Source organism: Dermacentor albipictus, chromosome 1, assembly GCF_038994185.2.
Source record: "Dermacentor albipictus isolate Rhodes 1998 colony chromosome 1, USDA_Dalb.pri_finalv2, whole genome shotgun sequence".
Lineage (NCBI taxonomy): Eukaryota > Metazoa > Arthropoda > Arachnida > Ixodida > Ixodidae > Dermacentor > Dermacentor albipictus.
Genome location: NC_091821.1, coordinates 83,299,815 through 83,324,610, shown reverse-complemented (window position 1 = coordinate 83,324,610; position 24,796 = coordinate 83,299,815). Strand labels below are relative to the sequence as shown.

Sequence of the window (24,796 nt, the reverse complement as noted above, 5' to 3'; positions counted from 1 at the left end):
TAGAAGTGTTGATTTACAGAGTGGCGGCTTGCCTAGCGTCGTCTTAATGCTGCCTGCAGTGCTTTAATGCAGTTTTTCGTCTGCATGTTCTGCGTGAATTCTTCAAAGGACAAATTTGCCTGATGTTTATTTTTCAGAAATATCAGATATGTATCATACCACACTTTGAATTAAAATTTATCCACTTAGTCCTCAACTGTTGCCACATGTAGTAGTACCCTTTCCTTTATTGAAGAGACCCCACATGATGCATGCTTTTTGACATAGCATTGCCCCTCTCCCAGGCCATGTAGGAAAGCTACCACGAGCGAAGAGTAGTAAAGTTGTTCATTCATTTCACAAATGTGTTGGCGACTGAATGGGTACGGCGTCTGGGTCTACCCATGCTCTGCCTGCTCTCTCTACTCCCTCTCCGAAATGTTGCATGTGAGCACAAAGGCAAGCGCTGCAGCTTCTACAATGTGCTTGCAAGGAAAGGGCATTATGGCAACTCTCAGCGAGCTCCAGAGGGCACTGTGGCCAGGCTCCCCCCAAAGGAGGCATGCTTGTTGGCAATGCCTATCTCTTCTCCCGCACTCCTACCGCGCATTCTCAACCACTTTCTCAATGTGGAGTGCAAGACAATGACAGCAGCAGCAGCAGTGGCAAAGTTGAAGGAAGAGGCAAAGAAAGCTTTGCTTTAAAACTGAGATTTTCGATACCTTGTATCAGTTTCTGTTAATATTGAAAGAAATAGATTATCTGTCACACCAAACATGACTAGTACATGCATCCTTTCATTTCTGTGTGTGTTTTCTACTTGGCTTTATATCAAAGCATTTCTTTATACTGAGTGGCATGCTCTGGTGGTTCTTTCTGTGCCTGGTCAATGTGCTGTTTCTGTCATGTAAATGAATGGCAGGTACTTGATTTGGATCAAAGTTTACCACTGAAAGTCAGTGTCTCAATGAACAATGCTGATCATGGTAGCAGTGCACTAACCACTGACCTACTGTCATAGTGCAGACACAGGTAGCTTTTGCACGGCAAAGAGTGTCTAGGATGCAGGTGGCTATGCAATGGCTACATTTATCCCAGAAAGCCTAACATATCATTTTTGATACGCTGAATTTGACGCTTAAGAAAGTTGCAGTTTCACCTGACAGGCGAAGCACCGATTGCGATAGCAAATCAGTAGATAGCTATATGAAATAAGGATAGTAGTTTTATCGGCCGTATAAACTTGTAAACATTCGCTAACTAAATTAACAATGATATAATGTGTAAGCGCGCCTGAACGAGGACGTAGAAAGAAACAGACACACCGAGACCGCGCTGTCTGTGTGTGTCTGTTTCTTTCTACGTCCTCGTTCAGTCGCGCTTACACATTCTATCATGAATTCAAACCAACTCGCCTGCCAACATGTTTTAACTAAATTAACAAGCACGGTGACGCGCGCACAGGTAAACATGAACACATCTCGCTCAATGAGCACGGAAACTTGGTGTCAAATTGCTGCAATAAGAAATTGCGGCGGCAGCAGCGATCGAATTGACCTTCGTGCATCTCTCACTTCAACACGAACAAAACGTCTAAAGCACAGCGCATACGAAGCTACCGGCACTACGCGCACTCTGCAAACATCGCAGATCGCTTTGAAGATGAGGCCCGCGCGGGCGCGCACTATCACAGTACACCTACATAAGCTATGGCCACGTTGCAGATCGCTTTCAAGATATGGCACCTGAAGCCCCTTAAGCTTCGTAAAGTAGCGACACTCTCCTCCTCCGCCTTCACTCCTCCTCGTTTCTCCTTTCACACTTCCTCCTCGACCGTGGCGCCGCCTACACCGCTCGAGCGTAGCAACGGCGCCAACATGCGCTCCTCGCCACTCCGTAGACGCTTCTCGAGCGAAAATGGCGCTGAAGTACGGCGCGAGGGCCCACGTGATGCTATTAGGCCAATAGCGACGCAGCGTCGGCATCGGCCAGAGCGCGCGAGGAGGAGGCGGCATTCTTCAAAGCGTGGCGCTACTTTACACAGTTTAAGGGGCTTTAACGGCGCCCGCACGGCTGCGCTGTAAGTAGCAGCGGCCGGAAAATAACGACCCCCCCCCCGCCTCACCCCCGTGCCTCGCGCGCAACAGGAGAGGGCGCGCTTTCGACCCGCGTTCCTCGCTCGCACAAGTAAGTTTGAGCCGCGTTCGCCGGCTCACCCTCGCAAGCTTTCACTCACACATCAGCATAAGGCGCGCAGCGACGATTTTATCGCCCTTGGTCTTTATGCGGAACCTCGCGGCGACGGTGACGCCAACGGCAGAAATGCGCCTATCGCAATAAAACTGATTTAAGTGCTGGAATCCCATGTAAAGCCCATATAGCATTTCTGATATGATGGAGGGAGTTTTCAGTTGTGAATAGTTCAGAAAATGAATTACTAATTAAGCAATTATATAATTATTTTTATCCATTTGCAAGTATCATTCAACAGTTTTCTTCATGCCAATATACTTTCCATGACCAGAAATAAATGTGAACAAGTTGCTTTAATTTTCTTTGATGTGGAATGGTGTTCGGGCTTTCTGGGGTTATGCTTACTCATATCTGTGCTTGCGTTTGAGTATGGGATAGAAAACAAAATTTATTTTCAGACTGCCATTACCAATGCTAAATATTTTTGGTAGCTCAAGTCGCAAACTTACAAAACATTCAGCAGCATCATCCATAAATCCCAGTTGAAATCTCCTCTGGTCAAAGAAGGTTTCTGCCAATGCCCGCCGTAAAGCATCAGGTGGAAGAGCAGATTCTTGGCTGTACTGGAACTGAGCAAATAGTTCCTGCAAAGGATGGGATGCATATATTTTATAAAAGTTATTGTGTAGACCTCATCCTGAGCTAGCAGCAGCTGCAACATACCACCTGCTGAAGTAAAATGAGAGAAAAAAAATAATGGTGTTATATGTACTACACAGCTCATTTGATCCATATTTGATCCATCTACATTTCAGCCCAAATTCTAGCTGAACAGAGAGTCAAAATTGGGAAGATTTTTCGTTGAAGTAGTACTATATAGTATTTGAAGCCACAAATCTGAACTGAAAAGCTGAGTGTAACGTAAACAGAATAACTTGAAGAGAATAACTTGAGCTGCAATCAAAACTGTACAGTACCTCGTCGAAGTAAAAAAAAGTAAAAGAAAAGAAATGTCAGGAAGTCCATGTTACCACTCTGAATATTACATTTGCAAATTAGATATCACCACAGTTTTTCTGAATATGCAAGCGCAACAATAATGGTGAGCATAGGATAAGCAGATTTTTCCTCCTACACCTGTGGCCCCTAACGATTGCAATGCAAAGTATTCGATTGCTTCAAGAATTCATTGAAGATGGAAGAAATTTCTTCCATAAAACAAAAGCCAGAAATGCACATTGGAAAGAAATCGTGTGGGCTTCAAAGCACGAAAAGTAGGCAGGCAGGTCTTCCATGCTGAAGGGTTGTATATTTTAGCCTGTAAACATTGGTGCATGCAGGAGAGCATGCAAAACGAGCGCACAGTGAAGGCAGGGCAACATGTCAGTGATGACTCTACTGTTACAACTTCAGTAACACAACACATTCGTGAATAAGTGATATAATCGTGCACACATTGCTGTGGGTGGCTTAGAGAAGTCACTGCTGTAGCATGCTCAAATTTTTTTCACATAATGTAGAATTTACTAAAGCTGCCTTACCAGGCAACACTTAATTACAATATCTGCAATAAAAATTGACCTAGGAGAGAGTCTGTTTTTTATGTATATAAATATTAAATTATGCAAACCGCTTTTCCACTTCTGCATGAGCCAAAATAGTTTTACTTACAGTATTGTATAAATAAATAAAAATAAATACACCTATACTTCATAAGCATATATTCTGACTCAGCTTGGTGCGCAGTTTCATGTAAAACAGTTGGATAGTGAACTGATAGTACAAGTCTGAAGCTTCATTTCACAATTTATTGAACATGCTTACCTTCAGTGCACAGAAGATGCATGAGTCTGACATGCAGATGTGCCCGCTCAAGTCTCTGAAGCTTCTTCGAAATATATCCAAGTGCCACAAGACCTGCGAAAATGAAGATGAAAAAAAAAAACATTCCTGAAGGGCAGCTGCAACAACGTGGGGAAGTGTTCATGTGAGATCACGTGAAGAGCATGGAGGCAAGCGCCGTGAATGGAGTCGGGTGTACCCTCTAAAAATAGCAAATGGGAAGGGGGAGTAAAGTGTTACTATATGCTCCATAAGGCTGGCTTAAAGGTGCGCATGCTGTGAATGGTGGCTGTTCATGGAAACTTGTTCGATGCGCTCGACGACAAGTTGCACGTCGAATGGCAAGAACACTATGGTGGCACGGTGCCTCCTCGTCCGCTGTTTGCCGGCCGGTCCCAGCAAGTCGCCACTGGCGGCGAGACAAATTAACTGCAGCTAAAAAATTCAGTGGCGATTTAGCGGTCAATACTAGAGAAATGCGTTAGCATTACGTCGCACCTCTTTGAGGTCCCGAATCCATGATTTAAACCACGTTCACCACATTGCAAAATGTTGCTCAGGAGCTGACTCGACGACGATGACACAGGTCCTGGCTCTTCGAGGAGCGATCGAAGTGCAAATGGCGGTGGTCCAGAGCAGACCACCGTCAATTGTACCACACACACACACACACACACACACACACACACACACACACACACACACACACACACACACACACACACACACACACACACACACACATATATATATATATATATATATATATATATATATATATATATATATATATATATATATATATATATATATATATATATATATATATATATGCTCACGTTTTTCCACTTAGACACTCCTAATGCTAACGCATTTAAACGTGATGACATGCAATGACCAAAGTCAAGCCTCTAACACGAATGGAAACTGCGATACCAGGCAAGCTGAACTCGGAGCTAGCATCGAGACGCCGCAACGGCGCCGCATCGAGGCGCTGCACTGCAATGATGGCTCCGCTGTAACACGCGCTGGGCGGGATATACATAGACGTCGCGTAAGTGATTACAAGAGTCGACACACAACGTTAGGCTGCCGTCCCATGCGACCTCCCCTGCTTTGTCGAATTCCGTAATAGCGGAATTTTGAGCCAATCACAGAGGCCGAAGAAGCCCTGTGAGTCACAAGATGGCGAATTCAACAATATGGCGGTATTTAATACAATATAGCAACTCTAATAAGGGAGTGCGTCCAGGCAAGAGTCCCTAAATACCAGGAGCTGTCGAGATAAATAATTTTTTGCACTTCATTTTCTATGCACCTTTTCAATTCCCAAGAGCTAGTACTGCAAATAGACTCAGTTTGACACAAAGCTCTCTGGTTGTGTATTTATACCGCATCCGCCAGAAGGAATCATTGAGGTTTGTCGGTTCCGCCCATACTTTCCGACACCAGTGACTCGCTTTTTCGCAGTGTAGCCGCGCAGTTTCCGTTGAAACGTGAGAAGGGAGAGAGAGAAATAGAGTGAAAGTGGGCGATCTACTGAATTGCATTCGCGGAAAAGCTTACGATCACCTGTATGGGCGTTGGATAATGGGCGGCCAGTTCATTCACGGTTTTTTTTTTCCTCTCTTTTGCTACAAATATGATGTCTGCAGAACAGCGCCAGTAACGTACTTCCTTGCCTAGAAGAAAGAAAAGAAGAAGAAAAAATTCGTGTGCAAGTGTATGGGGGACTGCTGTCCACCATGGCGCTTGTAATCTGTCCGCGGGTCGAATGGATCGGCGGCCACACGGTTTTTGAGGCAGTGGCGTTATTTCCCTCCGCTGTTCTGCTTAATCATCGTCGTCTGGTAATAAGACCACCGGCGCTAGACAGACGAGCCGCATATACGTAGAGAGCGTAGAGACCACCAGGGACGAGACACGGTGAGAGAGAGAAGGAGGTGGGGGTCGCTGGCAGCTGATGTCTCAATCTAGCCAGGCCCGGGGAGGAAACGCGCATGTTTCCACCCACCCGACGGCGACCGTCATCGGCCCCGGTTCGGCCATGAGGCACAGGGCGGTCACTTTTTGCCCGGCTGTAGTCCGATTCCAGCGCGCCGAGCTCGCAATGGCTCTTCGTGATCCTCCCCTTTCCTGTGCCGGCCAGAGAGGGAGAGAGAGCAACGCGGGAGGCGCATGGCCGCGCGCGTTTCACGCTGCGTGCGCGCAGGTGGGTCCAAGACCACCTAACCTAGCCTCTGCGGTCACGCCTGGTGCGTGCCTATGGCCACTCTAGCCGGGACAAAAATGGAGCTCTGGCCCACAGGTGCTATCAGCTGGATTCGCGAGGCACAGAAACGAGCAGCACGCAAAGCTAACAGCATTTCCTTCGTATTTCTACCAACGCACTCGTACAGAGTAAATAGTATAATACGCGGTAAGCATTTGTTGTGATAAAGCGAAGAATACCTACATAAAATAGTTTCCTTCCGGACATAATTATTGTCGCTGTGTGCGTTCGGACAGATTCAAGAAGGGCAAACAGAATATATATATATATATATATATATATATATATATATATATATATATATATATATATATATATACAACGGAGGACAATCATGATTTGTGTGTGTTTGAGGCCCTGCGGCAAATATTTGAATATCGCTCTAAATATTGGACATTGCTACTCAAAACTTATAAAGCACGAACGTTAGCCAAAAACGCATGAAGAAGAAAACACGAGGATTTGTCTAACGTTCACGCTTCACACATAAGATGCAACACCAACTACATTAGTATTCTAGGGCACTACATGAGCTACGTTGTCAAAACTGATTTCACGGGAGACGACATTAGCCATTTCATAAGTCGGCCACGATGTCCATAGGTGCGCGCTCTAACCGCACGGCCTCGTCCGAGCATCGAACACCGGCGCATTTGTTGGGTGGTCCCTCGCTGCGGTAACCCGTCGTCAGTCACCTGAGGCCTGCTCCGCGCCGCGGCGGCAGTCGGCGGAGTTCCTCCTCGCCTCGGCTCCAAGAAGCCGAGGATGCCTGAGAGGGAGGAACGGTGCCTTCTTTCTTCCAACCGTGCGGCCACAACAAAATAGACAAAAAAGCAACCTGCTGGCGGCGGACCTGTTTTCTGCCCTTCTCCTCTACTTTCCACTTTGCAGTCGGCCGCTGGGGAAGAATGGCCACGCTAGAAGCCGCGTCTCGGCCGCCATCTTGAAGCGTGCCCTCTTGGCGCCGACCCTCAAGCCACCGGCGGGCCCCCGTCCATATGTCCGCGAATGAAGCGGGATATCCTACCGCGCACTCAAGGAGCCTAACCTTGGCTGACATCACGCAACCATCTGGACACGCTGATAGAGTGTGCAGCAGTGTTCTTACGTAGGCGAGAAAGACTTAAATTGAAAGACGTGGCGTGAAAAAAAGAGCAGCTACTGAGCGACTCGGTTTTATAATAATATGCGAAGCGTATGGAATACGGATATATTCTCTTAAATCAGGGAGTTGGGTGCCCACACAGGCTGTTCTCAACTGTCCTGACACTATGGTTCGTAAGATATCTAGTGATCGATAAGTTCGTTGGCTATTCTTCGTTAGCACGCGGTTTTATTTGTTATATGTATGTGAAACATTTCATGGTTATTGTAATGGGAAATCTGGGGGTACTGAAGCGATAAACCATGGCCGCAGATTTGCTTTCGCAGATGACTTAAACATCTGGGCCGAATTAACAAAGCTTTTCGTTCGTAAGTTCTATTCGCTACTGGCCGGCCGTCCTCGCTAATATGTCCAGCCAGCATCATGATCGGCTGGCATCTGCTCTAACGAACTGTTCTATAGTGCAAACATTGTGTGTGTGTGTGTGTGTGTGTGTGTGTGTGTGTGTGTGTGTGTGTGTGTGTGTGTGTGTGTGTGTGTGTGTGTGTGTGTGTGTGTGTGTGTGTGTGTGTGTGTGTGTGTGTGTGTGTGTGTGTGTGTGTGTGTGTGTGTGTGTGTGTGTGTGTGTGAATTTAGGCTTTGGGGCCGAATTCAATAAGCTGCTTTGTTCGTAAGTGCCCTTTGCCTATGGATGGTCGCTTTCGATGATAAGTCTGACATTGCGATTGACTACTATCTCCGCTTACGAGCTAAGTAGATTTAGCCTAAGAACATTTTTGTGTGGATACTGGCCCTTCGGCCTAATTCACAAAGCTTTGCATTCGTAAGTTCTGTTCGCTATTGGCCGGCCACCATCGCTAGTAATATGTCCATTATCACGACTGGCTGGCATCTGCTCTCGCGAACGCTTCTTAGCGTAAGGACTCTTTGAATATCGGGAACTAAAGTTTATCCGTCAACAAAAAGTAAGAACTAATAGTTTTCAATCAGTGGCGTAGCTAGGTTGTCTAGCACCCGGGGCCCATAGGTCTTCTGTCACCCCTCCCCCCCCCGGTGTAGCCGGCGGAAAGAGGGGTGTCTTCAAAGGTTATATGATCCCCCCCCCCCCCCCGTTGCTACGCCACTGCTTTCAATACGTAACACGGTAATCACAATGTAGTGCCAATAAAAACTAAAACATTCGGTTTTCCACCAATGGTATTGACTGTCATTGAAAATTAAAGCAGTCGCAGAACGCGAGGCGTAAGGTTATAACTTGTCGTCCAATGAGCCACAGATATGCGGTACTGCTAACGCCTGCTTAAGCTTGCGCCGTCCTTTCGAAGCGCGTGCATTGACGCTGCTGTGGTCGAGCGCAGGCTGAGCGCCGTGGGGGTCGCTCGGCCTGCGCGGCGGCCCACCGGCCCGGTTGGCCAGCCTGTGCGCATTTGGCAGTGGGACGCTGGCCGCGCGGCCCTGGGCGTGATGGATGGCCTCCTACACGGCGTCCTCAGTGGACGGCCGTAGGATGACAGCGACCGCAGGCTAGCGAGGCGGCCGTCGCCTGTGGGAGCTCGCACCACGGAAAGCAAGGCACGCGTCCTTTTAAATTCATGCCTGCAAGATTGGACAGTTCTAGCGTAGTTGCGAAGTGGTGGCAACCTTTTCTTTATTTTTTTTTTACAGCTCTTCTTCAGACGTTTCATGTGGCTACCTCAGAGAAACGCGCAGCTTCTATCGACAATCACAGCGATGAGAGTATATAACAGCCGCTTTAGTCCAAAAGTTTTGTGCCTATGGAAAATTTCTTCGAAATAAAAAGGATGCGGTTATTTTAGTGGCGCGAATTTTACCGTAGACCAGAAGAACCAAGATGATGTTTTGCGATGAAGACGACAGAAGGAGACAACAGTTCACTGCGAGTTGCAGGGGCGGAATTCACAAAGCTTTGCTTTCGTAATCGTTGTTTAGCCGGCCGTCTTCGCTAATAGAAACTCCAACACTGTAACTGGCTGGCATTTGCTCTTACGAACAGTTATTGTGCAAGAAAGTTTTTGTTTAACAGGAGCCCTGATTCCACAAACGGCGCGACGACTACCTGTGTGTGAACGGGCTCATCTGGCCTCCCTATACAAAATACCGAAGCCTTGGTTTGATACCATGCAATGCCCTGGAAGGACTGAACTAATGACATCACGAGGGTCCGCGGCACCGAAAGCGGCCGCCTGCCAATCGAAAAGAAGTCAATCGAAACATTCGTCAGACTCTGGATCCACAGAAGTCATGAATCGCTATGTCCTCAGGAACATACGCTTCACCTGAGATTTCATTTAAATCCGCGGATGCATCTAAACGTTCTAACAGACACGACGAGAACGCCGAAACCCACGCTGACGATAACAACTATCCACCTTTGACGTGCAAAATAAAATTGGTTTCAATCAAAACAAGGCTACCGTAGTTCTCCAAAAGTTAATGGTTTTCGACAGGGTCAAACTTCTCGGCCACCAGGTAGTACTGTTTCCTTTCATCAGAACTCCTTGCGCCGCTTGAAACATAGTAGTGTTCCTCGCATACACGGGAACACTAAAGGAGAACGAACCAGAGCCCTACGACATCTGCTTCAACATAATCACGCGCGGTTGGCTCCGGCCCCACGACAGTCGGTAGTCGAAGCATTGATGTTCAGCTTTCTTCCGATGCCTTCTTTTCTCCTACTAGGAGACACGACCGTGGGCCGCGGTGAGCACGAAGTGTGCGCACAAGAAAGAGATTAAAAGGGAGAAAGAAGCAGAACTCTCTCACTGACGCTTCCAGGGGGGAGAACAGCTGCGTAAGTGCGTGCTCCGTGGGAAGCAGTCGCGGCGACGCCCGCTTTCTTGCAGGCGCGCACCGTTTCTTTCGCCGTCCCTTTAAAGCCGTCCCAGCTTCCGGCGGGCGTCTCGAAGGAGGAGAGCGTGGAAAAGACCCGCGGTGCGGAGACGCCGGGGCGGAGACCGCGGCGGCGACAGGTGGGGACCGCCGCCCTTGCCAGTGGGTCGCCGGGAGATCGCCGAGCGAGGAGAACCGGGCAGCGGGCGTTTTCGTGCCGGCTGTTCTATGCGACACTGCGCGCGTTAGGCCAGATCGTGGTACCCATGCAGCCATTTATGCGCGACGAGCTCACGAGAAGGCTCGGTGCGGCTTCGCTCGGTCTCATACTCGGGCCACACCGATCGAGCCCCAAGAAACGGTCGCGATCCTCGCGAGACAGCGAGCTCCTATACTGCGGCCACGCAAAGACACACCCCTGATGATTGCACACCAATGTCGAAACCGCGCAGCCATATAACTACTTTAGAACACGCACACAGACGCACACGCACGCACGCTCAATCCGAAAACTTACAGCCACCTATGTTTATGGGTGATTCTAATTCTCCATAAATTCAGGTAACCAATTAATAAACTGGCGATGTCCTGTATCAAGCGTTAGAGAAATGGAAATCGCAGGCGTTGAATGAAAAAAAAAATGACAGTTACTTTAGCATACGCGAAAGAGGGTGAAGGCGAAAGCCTGCGCGCTTAAAGGGCATCCATTAAATTATTGACATTCTCGTTCGAATGCGTTGTTACGTCTTATTACTTTTCTCCCAGTAAAGGTTGTGGGTTCGAGTGTCTTAATTAAAGCTACCTTAATTAACTGTGTCTTAAACAATTCCGCCCTAATTAACACCAAATGTCATGCGTTCGAGTGACTCAATTAACTCTATATTAACCGTGCCTTAATCAACTTCACCCTAATCAGCACCAAAGGTCGAGGGTTCGACTCCCACCAAAGGTTGTGGGTTCGAAGGCACGTAACGACTTCCAACGTATAACCAAAATTTGCTATGGGGCCTGCTGAGGGGCCTTTTAAAGCACGCGTTTTTTTTTTTTTTTTCTTTACCGTCTGCGTCTGTAACCAGTCACCTCGTTCGCGGCTGCTACACACACTGGCAAGGTCGGGAGCGTAGTACAACAGGCGCATACGGCAAATGAAAAGAAGAGGTAGAAAACAAAAGATAAAGGGTGTTAATGGGTCGTCTAGACGCGCAATTCTGCACCGCGGGCCAAGTAAGCGGTGAAGTGCGCGGAAACATTCTTGGCAGCCTGTTCAGGCGCTCCTTCAATGGTTCGCTCGTCGCTCGCTTAGAGTGACTGAGAAAGCTAGCCAAGCTTGTGATTCCCGCGCTTTATTTCTATAGTGCTTCAACGTCCGTCCCCCAATTAAGCGTGTGTGCGTGTACGCAATAGGCGAGCAATTGCGTGATAGAGCCGATACTAATTAGACGCTACAGTCCGCGATCACCGTCCTCTCGCAAAACAGGTCAGGGCAAAACCTCATTTTTCCTCCCGCCAGGGGTATACACATATATGTGAAACGTCACGAGGTCATAAGGCATAGTCAGTTCACGTTCGATGTACAACCGCTACTCGGTCAAAATCGTGCAGGGAACACCTAGCTATGTAGAAACGATTGGCAACAACGCTAACATCTACAACATAATTTTACAAAGAAAGTCCGTAGATAACTTGCACTAGGACTGTCATCTATTAATGGTCATCTGTTTCATCATAATCAACAACCTATTTTATGTCCATTGCAGGACGAAGGCCTCTCCCTGCGATCTCCAATGACTCCTGTCCTGCGCCAATCGATTCCAACTAGCGCCCGCGAATTTCCTAATTTCATCGCCCCACGTAGTCTTCTACCGTCCTCGACTGCGCTTCCCTTCTCTTGGCACCCATTCTGTAACCCTAATAATTCACCGGTTACCTAACCTACGCATTACATGACCTGCCCAGCTCCATTTTTTTCTCTTAATGTCAGTTAGAATATCGGCTATGTCCGTTTGCCTTTTAATCCAAGCCGCTCTCTTTCCCTCTCGCATTCTCCGTTCAATCGCTCTCTGCGCGGTCCTTAACTCGTTCTCAAGCTTTTTTTGTCAGTCTCCAAGTTTCTGCCCCATATGTCAGCACCGGTAAAACGAACTGATTGTACACCTTCCTCTTCAATGATAATGGTAAGCTTCCAGCCAGAAGCTGACAATGTATGCCGTATGCGCCCCAACCAATTTTTATTCTTCTGTGAATTTCCTTCACATGGTCAGGGTTCCCTGTGATTAATTGACCTAAGTAGACGTACTCTTTCACTGACTCTAGAAGCTGACTGGCGATCCTGAACTCCTGTTCCCTTGCCCGGCTATTCATCATTATCTTTGTCTTCTGCATATTAATCTTCAACCCCACTCTTACACTCTTTCTGTTAAGGCGCTCGATCATTTGTTGCAACTCTCCTCCAGTGTTACTAAACAAGACAGCGTCACCTGGAAACCGAAGGTTGCTGAGATATGCGCCGTTGATCCTCACTCCTAAACCTTCCCAGTTTAATAGTTTGAATACTTCTTCCAAGCACGCAGTGATAGAATTATAGAGATTGTGTCTCCTTGTCTGATCCCTTTCCTTATAGGTATCTTCCTACTTTTCTTTTGTAGAATTAAGGTAGCTGTGGAATCTTTGCAGATGTTTTCCAAGATATTTATGTAAGCGGCCTGTACTCCTTGATTGCGTAATGACTATGACTGCTGGTATCTCTACTGAATCAAATGCCTTTTTGTAATCAATTAAAGCCATATAGAGAGGCTTATTTTACTCTGCGGATTTGTCGATTACCTGATTAATGACATGGATGTGACCCATTGTAGAGTATCGCTTCCTGAAGCCAGCCTATTCCCTTGGTTGACTAAAGTCCAATGTTGCCCTTATTCTATTGGAAATTATCTTGGTGAATATTTTATATAATACTGCGAGTAAGCTAATGGGCCTACAATTCAATTCTTTAACGTCTTCCTTTCGTGGAATAGTGCAATGTTTGCATTCTTCAGTTCTCTGGGACCCTTGAAGTAGATAGACACTTCGTATAGAGAACCGCCAGTTTTTCAAGCATTATGTCTCCTCCATCTTTGAATAAATCGACTGTTATTCCATCTTCTCCTGCCGCTTTTCCCCGTTTCATGTCATGCAATGCCTTTCTAACCTCATCGTTAGTTAGAGAAGGAGTCTCTGCAACCTGTTCATTACTGCTTTGAATGGAGGTATCATGGCTCCTCTGCGTACTGTACAGGTCGGTATAAAATTCTCCCACTGCTTTTACTATACCTTCGAGGTTGCTGATGATATTACCCTGCTTATCTTTATGTGCATAGATCTTGGTTTGTCCTATGCCAAGTTTCCTTCTCACTTATTTCATCCAGCATCAATTTTTTATGGCTTCCTCAGCCTTTCGCACGTTATAATTTCGAATATCCATAATTTTCTCCTTGTTGATCAGTTTTGACAGTTCCGCAAATTCTGTCTTATCTCTCGAGTTGGACACTTTCATTCTATGTCGTTTCTTTATTAGGCCCTTTGTTACTTGGGAGAGCTTGCCTACTATTTACTCCGGTGCTTTACCTCCCACTTCAGTTGCTGCCTCTGAAGCCAGTATAGTTACGATTTCATTCTTTACCTCTAAGTCACCTTCATCTCTCTCTTCTAAGGGTGCATATTTGTTTGCAATTAGCAGCCTGAATTAGTATGCTCTTACCCTTACTGCGTCTAGGTTGGCCTGTTTCTTCCTGAGCAACCGTTCTATAGCACGTTGTTTTGATGAACAAGAAGATGACTCCGTTCTTAAAGTTGATACAAATAAGTGATCAAAAATTTGACATGTATTACCTGAGGTCACTTTGTAATATTGTCCTGGCATGGCAGCGCGTTAGATTTTGCCGGTATATATATATATATATATATATATATATATATATATATATATATATATATATATATATATATATACTTTATTTTTACAGGAATATATTTTAAGGAGGGGTGGTCGGAGTCCCCCAGTCCAGAGCCCCACTGACCTCTGCCGCCTGCCCATGCTCCAATAAGCGCCCGCGATCCAGTATTAATTTTCATACTTTGTTCTTGACACAACAAGCACCCACCCCCAATTTAAAGAAGCTTTAACGCCATGAAACGGTATGCTAGCGCTCACACAGCTTTTGAAAGGAGTGAAACCATGTTTCGAATGAAAATACGGTGGCTGCAACGCGAGTGGGCGCGGACTAATGAGTTAGGGGAGCTATTAAAAAAACAAAAGTATGCTTCAAGAATTCAGGCTTGACACACTTTACATGGCAAGACTTAGTTGTGCACTATACAGACCAACGGCGGGCAATCGTCGCGCACGATAAGTGACCGCCACACATTCCAATCAGTGGTCTCCAGTGCGCAGCGAATAGGCTACCCGGACGACTGACGATAACCGAAAAATATGGGGACCACGCCTCGCATTAGCCACCTGGATGGGAAGTCCTGTTTTACAGGGTTGCAGCCCTAGCCCCAAACACGTGTCACATAGGCCATTCTGCGCCATGACTATTAAAGAGTGCGCTACCGTGCTCCTCTACGAAAATTATGTTACCTTCGTTAGTATACTAAAGAAGGTAAAATAACCTTCATAGAGGAGTTCGCTAAGGCTTCGCTATAATGTGCGGTGGACCGTTTTAGTGCGTGATGAAAAACGCAGCGAGAACCTTCCTCGTGCAATTGCACAAGTTCGAGGAACAGCCGTTTTCACTGTGCAATAACAAAATTGAAGTCAGCTCCACAGCACTGCAACTTTTCCTTCACAATGGCCACGAGGCCCGCTATTTTTTCCACGTTCCGGCGTAGCTTCTCAAGTCAGCAAATGTGAGGCACATGCTGAGATGAGCAGCGTTAGGTACTGTGGGTATCCGTGTCACAACAAAGAAGAAAAAGACGAGCTGATATAAATAAATAAATAAATAAATAAATAAACTGTAGTATTGCTTTTAGGATGCAGGCATCAGATTACGAAGCTGATAAACAGTGCGTCGTTCCATAATGCGTTTGCACTCACATATTTTCCTAACATGTCCGCTTTCGAAAGCTTGCCAGGTCTGAAAAATTCCACAGAATGATACCTTTTCGGCGGCGCGCCCAACGGCACCCGGTAAGCGTTATGCAACAAGGTATCGTTTATGCACCAATTACTCTTCGCGTTAGAACTTCAGCGCCGAAATTGGGCACGAAACAAGCTTTTCGGCGAAGCATGTGTCACTCGGACTCTTATGACTGCAAATGAGCTGCAACCGTGGTTTCGTTCCTTCCTGCGTCAACTGAGAATTTATACTCGCACGCGGTGATCACCGTGATAGCTCCCAAATTCTGCATCCAAAACAATATTTCATTCGATAGTTGTTTCGGTAACCCGCCTTCGGTCACGCGACCTAACTCCTCCCCCCCCCCCCCCCCGTCCTTGCGCGATTACCTCTGTCCTCTCCCCACTTCCCCCAATGAGTACGCTGCAAACGCAAAACTCGCAAAAGTGATCCGCTTCAACTTCAAGCCAGCGAGCGTGATGCGGTGCGCGCAGCAGCTCCTGTCGCTGGGCTCGCTGCCGCCCGGCTTCGCAGAACAGGTTTTCCGACTAGGCTCGCCCACGTCACCGGTTCTGGTGTCCAACGAAAAACATTTTGCAAGCGTGTCTTCGCCTTCCAATTTGGTGCGCGAGGGAAGATGCCAGCGTGCCTTTTTTTTTTTTTTTAAGACCGTTTTCCCTCTCTGGGTGCGCATCTCCCTACTTTATTACGCACCAAGTTCCGTATTGGGAGCGCGACCCTAATGACGCCTCGGTCGGCTAATCAGCCTAACAGGTTAAGTGCAACACGCGAATGCTCTGAGGCCCCGATCATTCGCTTGCTGCTAACCGTGAGCGCCTCGTGGAGTGCAGTTCGCGACTATTACGCGTGAGCGTGCTATACTCCTCAGTCGTATGACTCACTGTGGAACATTTAATCGCTAGGCGGCAAACACCTTTTGTGACTTAAAACAACGGAAAGCTGAGCTAGGCGGTAAGGATTTGCAATGTAAAGAAGGGGTAAGGCGGGCAGACACGGATACGAGAGAAGAGAAGTGGACAACACGGACGCGCGTTCGTGTTGTCCACTTCTCTTGTGTACGTGTCTGCACGCCTTACCCCATCTTTGCATTATGAACTTTTTGTGGCCAGCCGCCCTCTGCGTCCGGCTTCAGTCTGCTTCGTTCACGTTCAATCGTTAAAACCGATGAACACAATGTCGATACATATAACTAAAACTAGAGGGCACGAGTGCTCAAGATCAGATGAAAAAAAAATTCAGACAACAGATTCGCGTGCATAGGTACGAATCCCGGGGGCAGCCAAAGCGGAAGTAATTAAACTCTACACTAGATATAGATAATAAGCAAACCAACGCTAAGGCTGAGTACTATCATTGAGGCTGTAAATAGGGCTGCACAATTTCCACTAATCATGTGAAAACATACCTGGCCCACCTGATGCAAGGTGCGCGCAATTGCAACACGGCGGGAAAATACGAAACAGGGACACGGCACAGTCCAGAAATTCTGCCCTATTGCTCATTGTCTCATCGTACTTTGCTCCAGACACGAGTCTCCTCCGATCAGCACAGTTTTCCCTCCGAAGCAAAGCAGTATACTTGGAACCGCAACACGTGCCAGAGGAGAAAAGAAAACGCCTGGCAGCCCACCTGTACGGCGCTGTTGAGGAAGCAGTTGTTCTGGCCCGGCATGTTGAGTAGCCCCTTGGTGCGGGTGATAGACATGGTGCAGCGGGGCATCATCATGCTGTGCGCCATGCTGGTGGCGCTCGAGGACCCGCTCTTGGCAGGCGCCATGACTGGCCGTGACGCTCAGGCTCCGGGGGCGCAGCTCCTCACGGGCCCTGCGAGGAGATCGAGAACGTTCTTAGTATAAGGCACGCATGACTCCGCGGCATCACAACTTGCAGACTAACAAAACGCTAAGCAAACCCAGCACATTACTTGACAACAGCCTGCTCTGAGCACGATGCGTGGAGCCGCTATATATATATAGTGTATGAATAGTGAGGAAGCACTTATTTTTTTTTCTATGCCCTGTGTTCCCACGTGACATTCAGTTTTCACTTAGCGTTAGTACCACCCGGTGGACGGACTCTCTTTGGCTGCAAGTCCTCCCCGCAACATGAGCGGTATGCGATGCTTCATTATACGGCGACAATCAGAAATGCCGGGTGCAACGGGCGAGCACACGCAGCTCCACCGTCGTCAGTCAACCGTAGTTCGACTTCGCTCCGGTGGTTCGCGCGTCGCTAGTTAACGACGCGGTTCGCTTGGTTTACGGTTGTTGAGTACGCGATCATAAGCGTCGGCAGTTCCCACGCGCGAGAGCGACCTGTCTGACTCGCTACGTATGGCGCATCACAAATGTTCCACTTCGTGTCGACACATGTTTAATGACCCCAGCACCAAGTTTGAAAATAAAGCCGTAATTTTACGATTTGCAAGATAATTGGTACATCGTCCCATCGCCTTCGTTGACTTTCAAGGTTCTCGCTACGGATTCATGGCGAGAAATCAGGCATCGAAGTCAATATTTACGCAGCTGCTTCTCGCCGCTGAAGTCCGCAAACGCGAATTGTGCCGCTGATAGTACGTGCAAGTCAATGACGGTTAGTTGCAGCAGCTGCGGCGTGGGGAAAACACTTTCACTCAGCCCCGGTGTATAGCGACGGCGCCAAATATGCAGCCGCTGGTCCAGCAGTGTTACAGGGCCGCGGGTCCCGCGTGCGCCGACTATATTTCCCTCTGGTGCCGTGAGAAGAGGAAGCTCGTGCTGACAGACAGCAGTCGTAAACTGCCCGAGCAACAATGCGGGCGTCGCCCTGCGGGGGCTTTCCGCTTTCGGGTGTCAACCAGGGCCGGTGCCCGCATACCGGTGACGTCCATCACGACGACTGCCGAGCTGTCGGAAATCGGCGCTAGCTCGCTGTCGTCCCTGATGTCTTTATTGGGCGACATTCGGTGCATTAGCGAATCGGTACTGCGCGTGAAAAACGCGAGAACAATAGCGGCGGCCAGAGGATCCCGGCCGGCCGCTTCCCGCGAACATGGGCGTTTTGCAGCTCCAGAACGCGCCACGCATGACTGCCCTGGATGCCGAAAAAAAAAAAAAAGCGGTCGAACCGCGGCTGACGCACGACGGACGGAAGCGCTTCGGCGCAAGTATGCGCAGGCACGCCCAGCCACGAGCTCGCCGGTGCAAGGCTCATCCCGCCGTCAGGCGCGAGGACGTGGACCGGCCACAAGGCGAGCACTGCGCCGCGACCTCGCTAGATTTAACGTGAACGCATTAAGGGCCCCGTGTCGCAGAAAATCCGGCGTCCGGCACCGGGCGTTCTGTGAGCGAAAATTTCTGCATATATTTAGGTGTATGTATATGTCACGACATGCGGTATATGCGGGTTATAATGCAACACCATTCCATCACTAAAGCTGCTCGCGCCTTATCTTACATTCCTGACAAAGTTATTCCTCGGAATTTCGAGAATGATAGCCCACAAACAAACGTCGTGGAACAAAACAGCGACAGCGCACGCCTTTTATGTTGAATCTTCTCAGGCTGAAATAGTAAAAGTGCCAAACGATAACAGAAACCTGAAAACGATGAAAATATTTTGGCGCGGCTGTGCACAATCTCCGGGATCGGCCCACGCAAGAGGCCGCGTTTCTACCAAAAAGCTAGCGTTCGTGCATAGCGTTCGCCGCCAGCGTTTCTCGGTAACTATTACGGTTACATAAGGCGCAGTTTCCCGGAAGCGTGAGAAGCAGTCGGGGATCTTTGAATGCTGTCGCGTTCCACTCTTAAAGGCGAAGCTTAAGCGTCCTCCTAGTTTCCCCTCAGTCTAAAACAAGCCAGCGCATTTCGAGGAGCTGCTATGAATGTCACGTAAACGCTCCACGGAGAGCAGCGCGAGGACACCCTTCGAGTTTGTGGCGCGACTCGAAGGAACGACGCCTCGTCCACATAGTATCGCAGTGCACCGAAGATCGCGAAGGCAGCGCCGACTCTGTGCATCACGGCGAGCGTAATTTACAAGACAAAGGGCGGCAGGAAATCAGCGGGCAAAACTTTCTCCGCTTGACCCGAAGCGGCCACTTGTATCGGTCGCCATCTTTTGAGGCCGGGGTTTCCTCGCGCTACGCGCGGTCGGCCCTAAAGGCGCGCGTGCCACGAGCAACGCACTCTGAACCGGTTTCGAGCGCAAGACCTGTTATCGGACGGACGCGTTCGGGAGTTACGGGGCCCGACGGTGTTCCTGGTTACACCGCAACATCCGCGGCGATGGAGACCGATCGCCTGCCCTTGTTTGGCCCACGAGCGTGCGCAGGTTGTCCGCCACAGATATGCACCGCCACACGAGCGGAAATGAATGCTGTGGCTGGAAACCAGCGCTTGTTGCGTCTGCTCCGCCTGTGCCTCGTGTTTCTCCACGGTGACCTCAATGCGTACTGAAACAACGCACCAACTATAGCCTACTCTTGTCCTTGTTAAGGCTGCTATCCGCTGCTGCTGCTTTCGTCACCGCCGGAAACCGGTGAAATACACAAACTTGGCAGCCGTACAGTTTAAATGCTTACATCACAATTCGGCAACCGTACACAGCTGCAAATGTTTATGACGGCGTTAAACAAACGGAGTGTCACCGTTGAGAAATGAGAATGGTATTTAGCCGTGTAGAATGAAATTTCACCAACATCCCACGCGCTCATCCTCGCACTATACCGCTTCTTCCTGTGTAAAAAGCAGAAAAAAAACACTTCTGCAATTTGACATGCACTTTACATGTCCCCCACCTAGCCATACGGAGCCGACGCGAGTTCATAAAGTATAACTGCCCGACGCGCCATATGTATCATGCGTAATGTGCCACCTAAGAGCGAGTTTCAATTCTGGCCAGCATCGGAGACAGTCTACGGGGACAGCTATAGGGAGACAGCTTCGAGGCCATGTCGGCCATGTAATCGAACGTTTCTAGCCGTCCGGAAGACGCTTCTGCGACGTGACGCCACCTCACGGCGACAAAAAGAAAAGTTTAGAAAAGCACACATTATTTCTTTATTTCACGTATTTGCGCCTGCGAACCCATGAAAAACACGATGTGACTTACATTAAGGGCATAGGAAAGCGTGTCTACGTTTTCCTCTGCGCAGGCGACCTTCCCGTCAAGCTTCCGAGAGCCTTGCTCAGTCGCCATCTTGTTTGCACAGAAAAGTAGCCTGCATCGTTTTTGACTTCGATACTATCTTCGCGAAGCTGTCTACATTGACGTCTTCGTAAGAACTGGAACGAGACTTGCGATGGCCGCTGTCCACTTAGCCATCTATGGCGAGCATTGGAACACAGCCTAAAACGGCATCTGCAATGCTACAGTTGCTTGTGGAATCTATACGACAAGGCCGTTTCCGACGCTACTTATAACAACGCACTATAAGTGTACGCAAGTCCTGGCTATCGCATCGGGTCGTTCATGCAGCCAGAGGAACTCCTTGCTAACTTACGTATATAGTAAGCAAGGGGCCCTTGCTTACTTCACCTGGATGAACGTACTTCAGCGAACAGTTCAACGAGGGTATCATGCGCGCAATGTGCACGTACCTGTAAAATAAACGTAGAACACAAGCAGTTTATAGCTGATGGGAGTGCTAAATATGCAACGAATACGTCCAATTATGATCAGTTGGTTGTGCAGGTGGACTAAAGCCAAAGACAAAATCGCGCCAAGCTCATGCGGAGCCCTCATCTTGCAATTGCAGCACTGGATTCAGGGAAACCATTCTCCTGTCAAGAAACGCCCGTCCACTCTGTCGAAACGTGCAAAGCTGGGGCACTGCTTGAGGATCAGGAGCTGCCAAGTAGCCGCCACCGATGCGCCTCAGCGCTTCCGCAGAATAGCGCAGTCGAGATCTGCCGAGGCGGATGTCTCCCCGGAGCTACGTCTGACTGCGGCCAACGGTCCAGTGGCCCGACGCAGCCGGTGACTCTGGCCACTGCTCGCGCGCCACACTCGAATGGCCAAGGGGCACCCCCGAAAAACTGCGCGACCGACCCAGCGTGCGTAGCCAGGCTTAACGGACTCGAACCGCTCCTAAAACACTTGCAATATCCGCGCCGTGAAGCCGACAGTGAAGCGCGCAGCACTTCGTGTGTAATGTTTCCGGCAACGCAGCCGCAAAACACGACAATGTTTGTCTGTTTGTTAGTTTCTTCGTTTATTTCCGTTTCGTTTCTTCGTTTATTTCCTTTTTATGACGTTGCGGCTTTGCTCTTCGATGAAGCCTATACTCGATTTGACTTCACTTTATGAACGTGCGCGGTGCCGCACAAGTTTCTATCGCGCAAGCGCAACGCGGCGCCTGCGTGCACGCCTCGTAGCCATTGCGTATCGAGGAGAGAGACAAGAGTTTATTGAGTCGAAAGAGAGCAGGTCCGGGCCGGCATAATAGTGTATATAGCGACGAACGAGCTGTGTCGTCTGCTATGGCTTTTTCGATAAGTGTGTGCGTATACAAATGCGAAATATATTTTCTTTTCGTTACCGACATAATCACCGCTTATAGGTATAGTAGTGCGCAGTGACAATGACAGCAACCACGTACGCGACTTTTTCGCCATAAAACGCCGGCAACGAGAGATCCGTTCCAACCAAAACACTCAATCACGTTACAGGCATCCCGCCTCCTCACGGCTCAATTGACTGCCGTAATTGACTGCCTCCCCCACCACCAATATCGTCTGCTACCGGAAGCTTCCACGACGCCACGCGCTTCCAACGTATCTAGCGCAGGAGAACCGTGAGACTGCATAGAACTGGCCCCTGCACGAAGTCAAATAGAAGAGCGCGGCAAACACAGCGCGCACTGCATCAAGTGAGGGAGAAAATTATGCACTCTCCCAATTAAAAGAGCATAAAGTGCAGCGAAATCGAAACACAGTTTCCCGGGCTGATGTCGAAGTGAAGACAAGGCGTCCGATTCCTCTTTCCTGACGAGTCCACCGACACCCGGACCAGGATCCGGATGGCGGGACGGCAAAGTGAGCGAACTATAGCAGGCTGCGGCGGCAGCAGCAAGCCGCCATTGGACCGCGAGGCAAACGGGCGTATGGATACAGTGTACTGCAGTATAGGTATACAGGCAACGCAGCCGCAGTCCGGCGTCCGCGCCAACCGGTCGTGCCACTGCTGGGAAACGGCCCGAAATCGTAGTTGTAAAAGAGGAACGGCGCCGAGAAACTCCAGGCGCTGCTCGCCTCGGGCGCGTGCGCCTTGCGAAATACGACACATGCGAGACCAATCGTATCGGAAAATATAATATCCACGGCTTGGTACCCCCTCCCCGCACACATCTCATGCAGGGACAGAATGAAACGTAAGTTATAAAAAAAATAATAATAATAATAGACAAGAACACAAACCCCTCGCTTTTTAATCTTACAACTGCTCGACCTAAGCGGTCTAATCGCCAAGCAAAACGTCCAGGAAGGTAATTGATCTTCGCGCACCGCGCCTACAGCGCGTTGGCCGATGCCGCATGGCCAACGTGTACGGTCACAGCCTCCTGTACAGTAGCGATCTACGTTTTACATCAATGTTGTACAGTGGAGGCCGTAGGCATACACTTGATATTGGACAAAAAAAAAGAATGTCCACTGACGCTACACGCCGCAGGAACTCGAAAAAGCTATGCACGCGTACAAAAAAGTACGCGAGCTATAGGACTAGCCAGCCGTCCTTCGCACCCGAATTTGTTAAGTTACACTCTGGAAAACAACAAACGAATGAACGCTACGATAAAATTTTGTTCGCTCAATGCCACAAGTCATAGACATAACTTGTGCCGACCCTGCGGTCTACATTCAGCGCATACGACCCAGTGTGCAAGGTACAGCAGGTTATGCGCTGAGCGTTTCGGTCGCGTCACGATTCCCGCAAGAAATACACCTATGCGGGTAGATGTTACGTAATCTCTTGCCTGCATCCCTTGTTGCGCAAGTTCACTTTTTCGATAACCGTCCAACTGACCAGAAACACGTCTTATTATTACTATTATTATTATTATTATTACTCTGATCCGAAGTATTTTCTAGGGTAATGAAGTCATTGCAGGATTCTTCCGCGCATTTCTTTCAGCGATGATGTCATGCCGATGCGACCCGATGCTCTCCACAAATGACGGAACGCGTGCATCTTTTTGCAGACGCTTCCATGGCCTTCACAGGCTCGTCTCATGCTAACCTCAATATACGGGAGGCATGACGTCACGGCGCATTTGCGTTGCACGTTCCCGTAGCCGCCGACTGTCGGAAGCGGTCATCGCCGTCCATACCGTACAGCGGCCCATGAGAATAAACGGACAACGAAGGTCGCGGCGCAACAGAAACAAAGAAAAAGGAAAAGGGGAAAGAAAAAAAACAAAGGAAACGGCGTCCACGCTCCGATAGAAGGAAGCGCTGGCGTGCCTCGCGTCACCGCCGAGACCGGCGAGACCACGACGGCCGGCCGATCCGACGGGGGAGGGCAGGTCTCGCCGAAGAAGCGACGCGCCTGTTCGCCAGACGTATTGAACAGTTAGCGTGTTTGTTTTAGCCGGAATCCACATTATAGGAAGCCACTGGATCCCATATAGTTTCCCCCCCCCAAAAAAAAATGCGGATCCCACGCACTGTGGGAATCGATGTAAGTGAAGCTTTCTGCGCTGTTTGCTTTGACTGAGGACAATTAGCGGTGATGTTGACGGCGAATGTTAGATTTCTTCCAAGGTTTAGTCCCGCACGAGAGTGGTGAGTTGATGGCAAACGTTACTTTGCGTGCACCGCTGCTGTTTGTCTGCGTAGAACAGAGAACACACACGAAGAGAGGGGAGAGAACACACAGGGGGAGAGAAACCTCTGACAGGATTGAGCATATTCATTGCAGCACGCGGCACATCGCACCGTGGCAGAAGTATTAAACTTCAATTGAATTACGGGACTGTACGTGCCAAAACCCCAATCGGATAATGAGGTACGCCGTAGTGGCGGACTCCGGATTAATTTTGACACCGTGGTGTTCTTCAACGTGTCCCTAAATCTAAGCGCACGAGCGTTTTTTTTTTTTTTCGCTCCTGTCGAAATGCGGCTGCCGCGGTCGGAATCAAACCCGCGACCTCGAGCAATGCCAAAGCCGCAAAGCTACCGCAGCGGGCACAGAAGTGTTGATTTGACGTGCGACTGCTTCCGTAGTTTCGCCTACAGACCCTACGGTGCGCTTTAATGCGGCTCTGCTTTTGCACGTCCTGCGTAAGTTGTCCGCATGACAAAGTTGCATGGTGCTTATTTTTCAGAAATAGCAGAAAAGTACCGAATCGTGCCTTGGAACTTAAATTCATCCCGTTTGCCCGCAACCGCTGTCGTGTCTATAGTAGTAGCGTTTCCGTGCCTTTTCGAGTCACCATGGGAATGCTCGCCTGTGACGA

General features: G+C 48.9%; 1 protein-coding gene across 3 annotated transcripts in view; it reads right to left on the bottom strand.

Moving 5' to 3' along the window:
- ec (ubiquitin specific peptidase echinus) overlaps positions 1 to 24,796 on the bottom strand; it is a 77,574-nt gene that overhangs the window by 19,421 nt on the left and 33,357 nt on the right. For 2 of the 3 annotated variants that reach the window (XM_065439160.1, XM_065439162.1), the window contains exons 2-4: positions 16,991 to 17,184; positions 3,997 to 4,089; positions 2,682 to 2,816 (exon numbers count right to left, since the gene is read on the bottom strand). In XM_065439160.1, coding sequence (XP_065295232.1) covers positions 2,682 to 2,816; positions 3,997 to 4,089; positions 16,991 to 17,137 — 375 coding nt within the window. In that variant the 5' untranslated portion in view covers positions 17,138 to 17,184. Of the gene's footprint in view, positions 1 to 2,681; positions 2,817 to 3,996; positions 4,090 to 16,990; positions 17,185 to 20,451; positions 20,574 to 24,796 lie in introns of those variants that run through there. The other variant, XM_065439163.1, reaches the window with a different exon arrangement.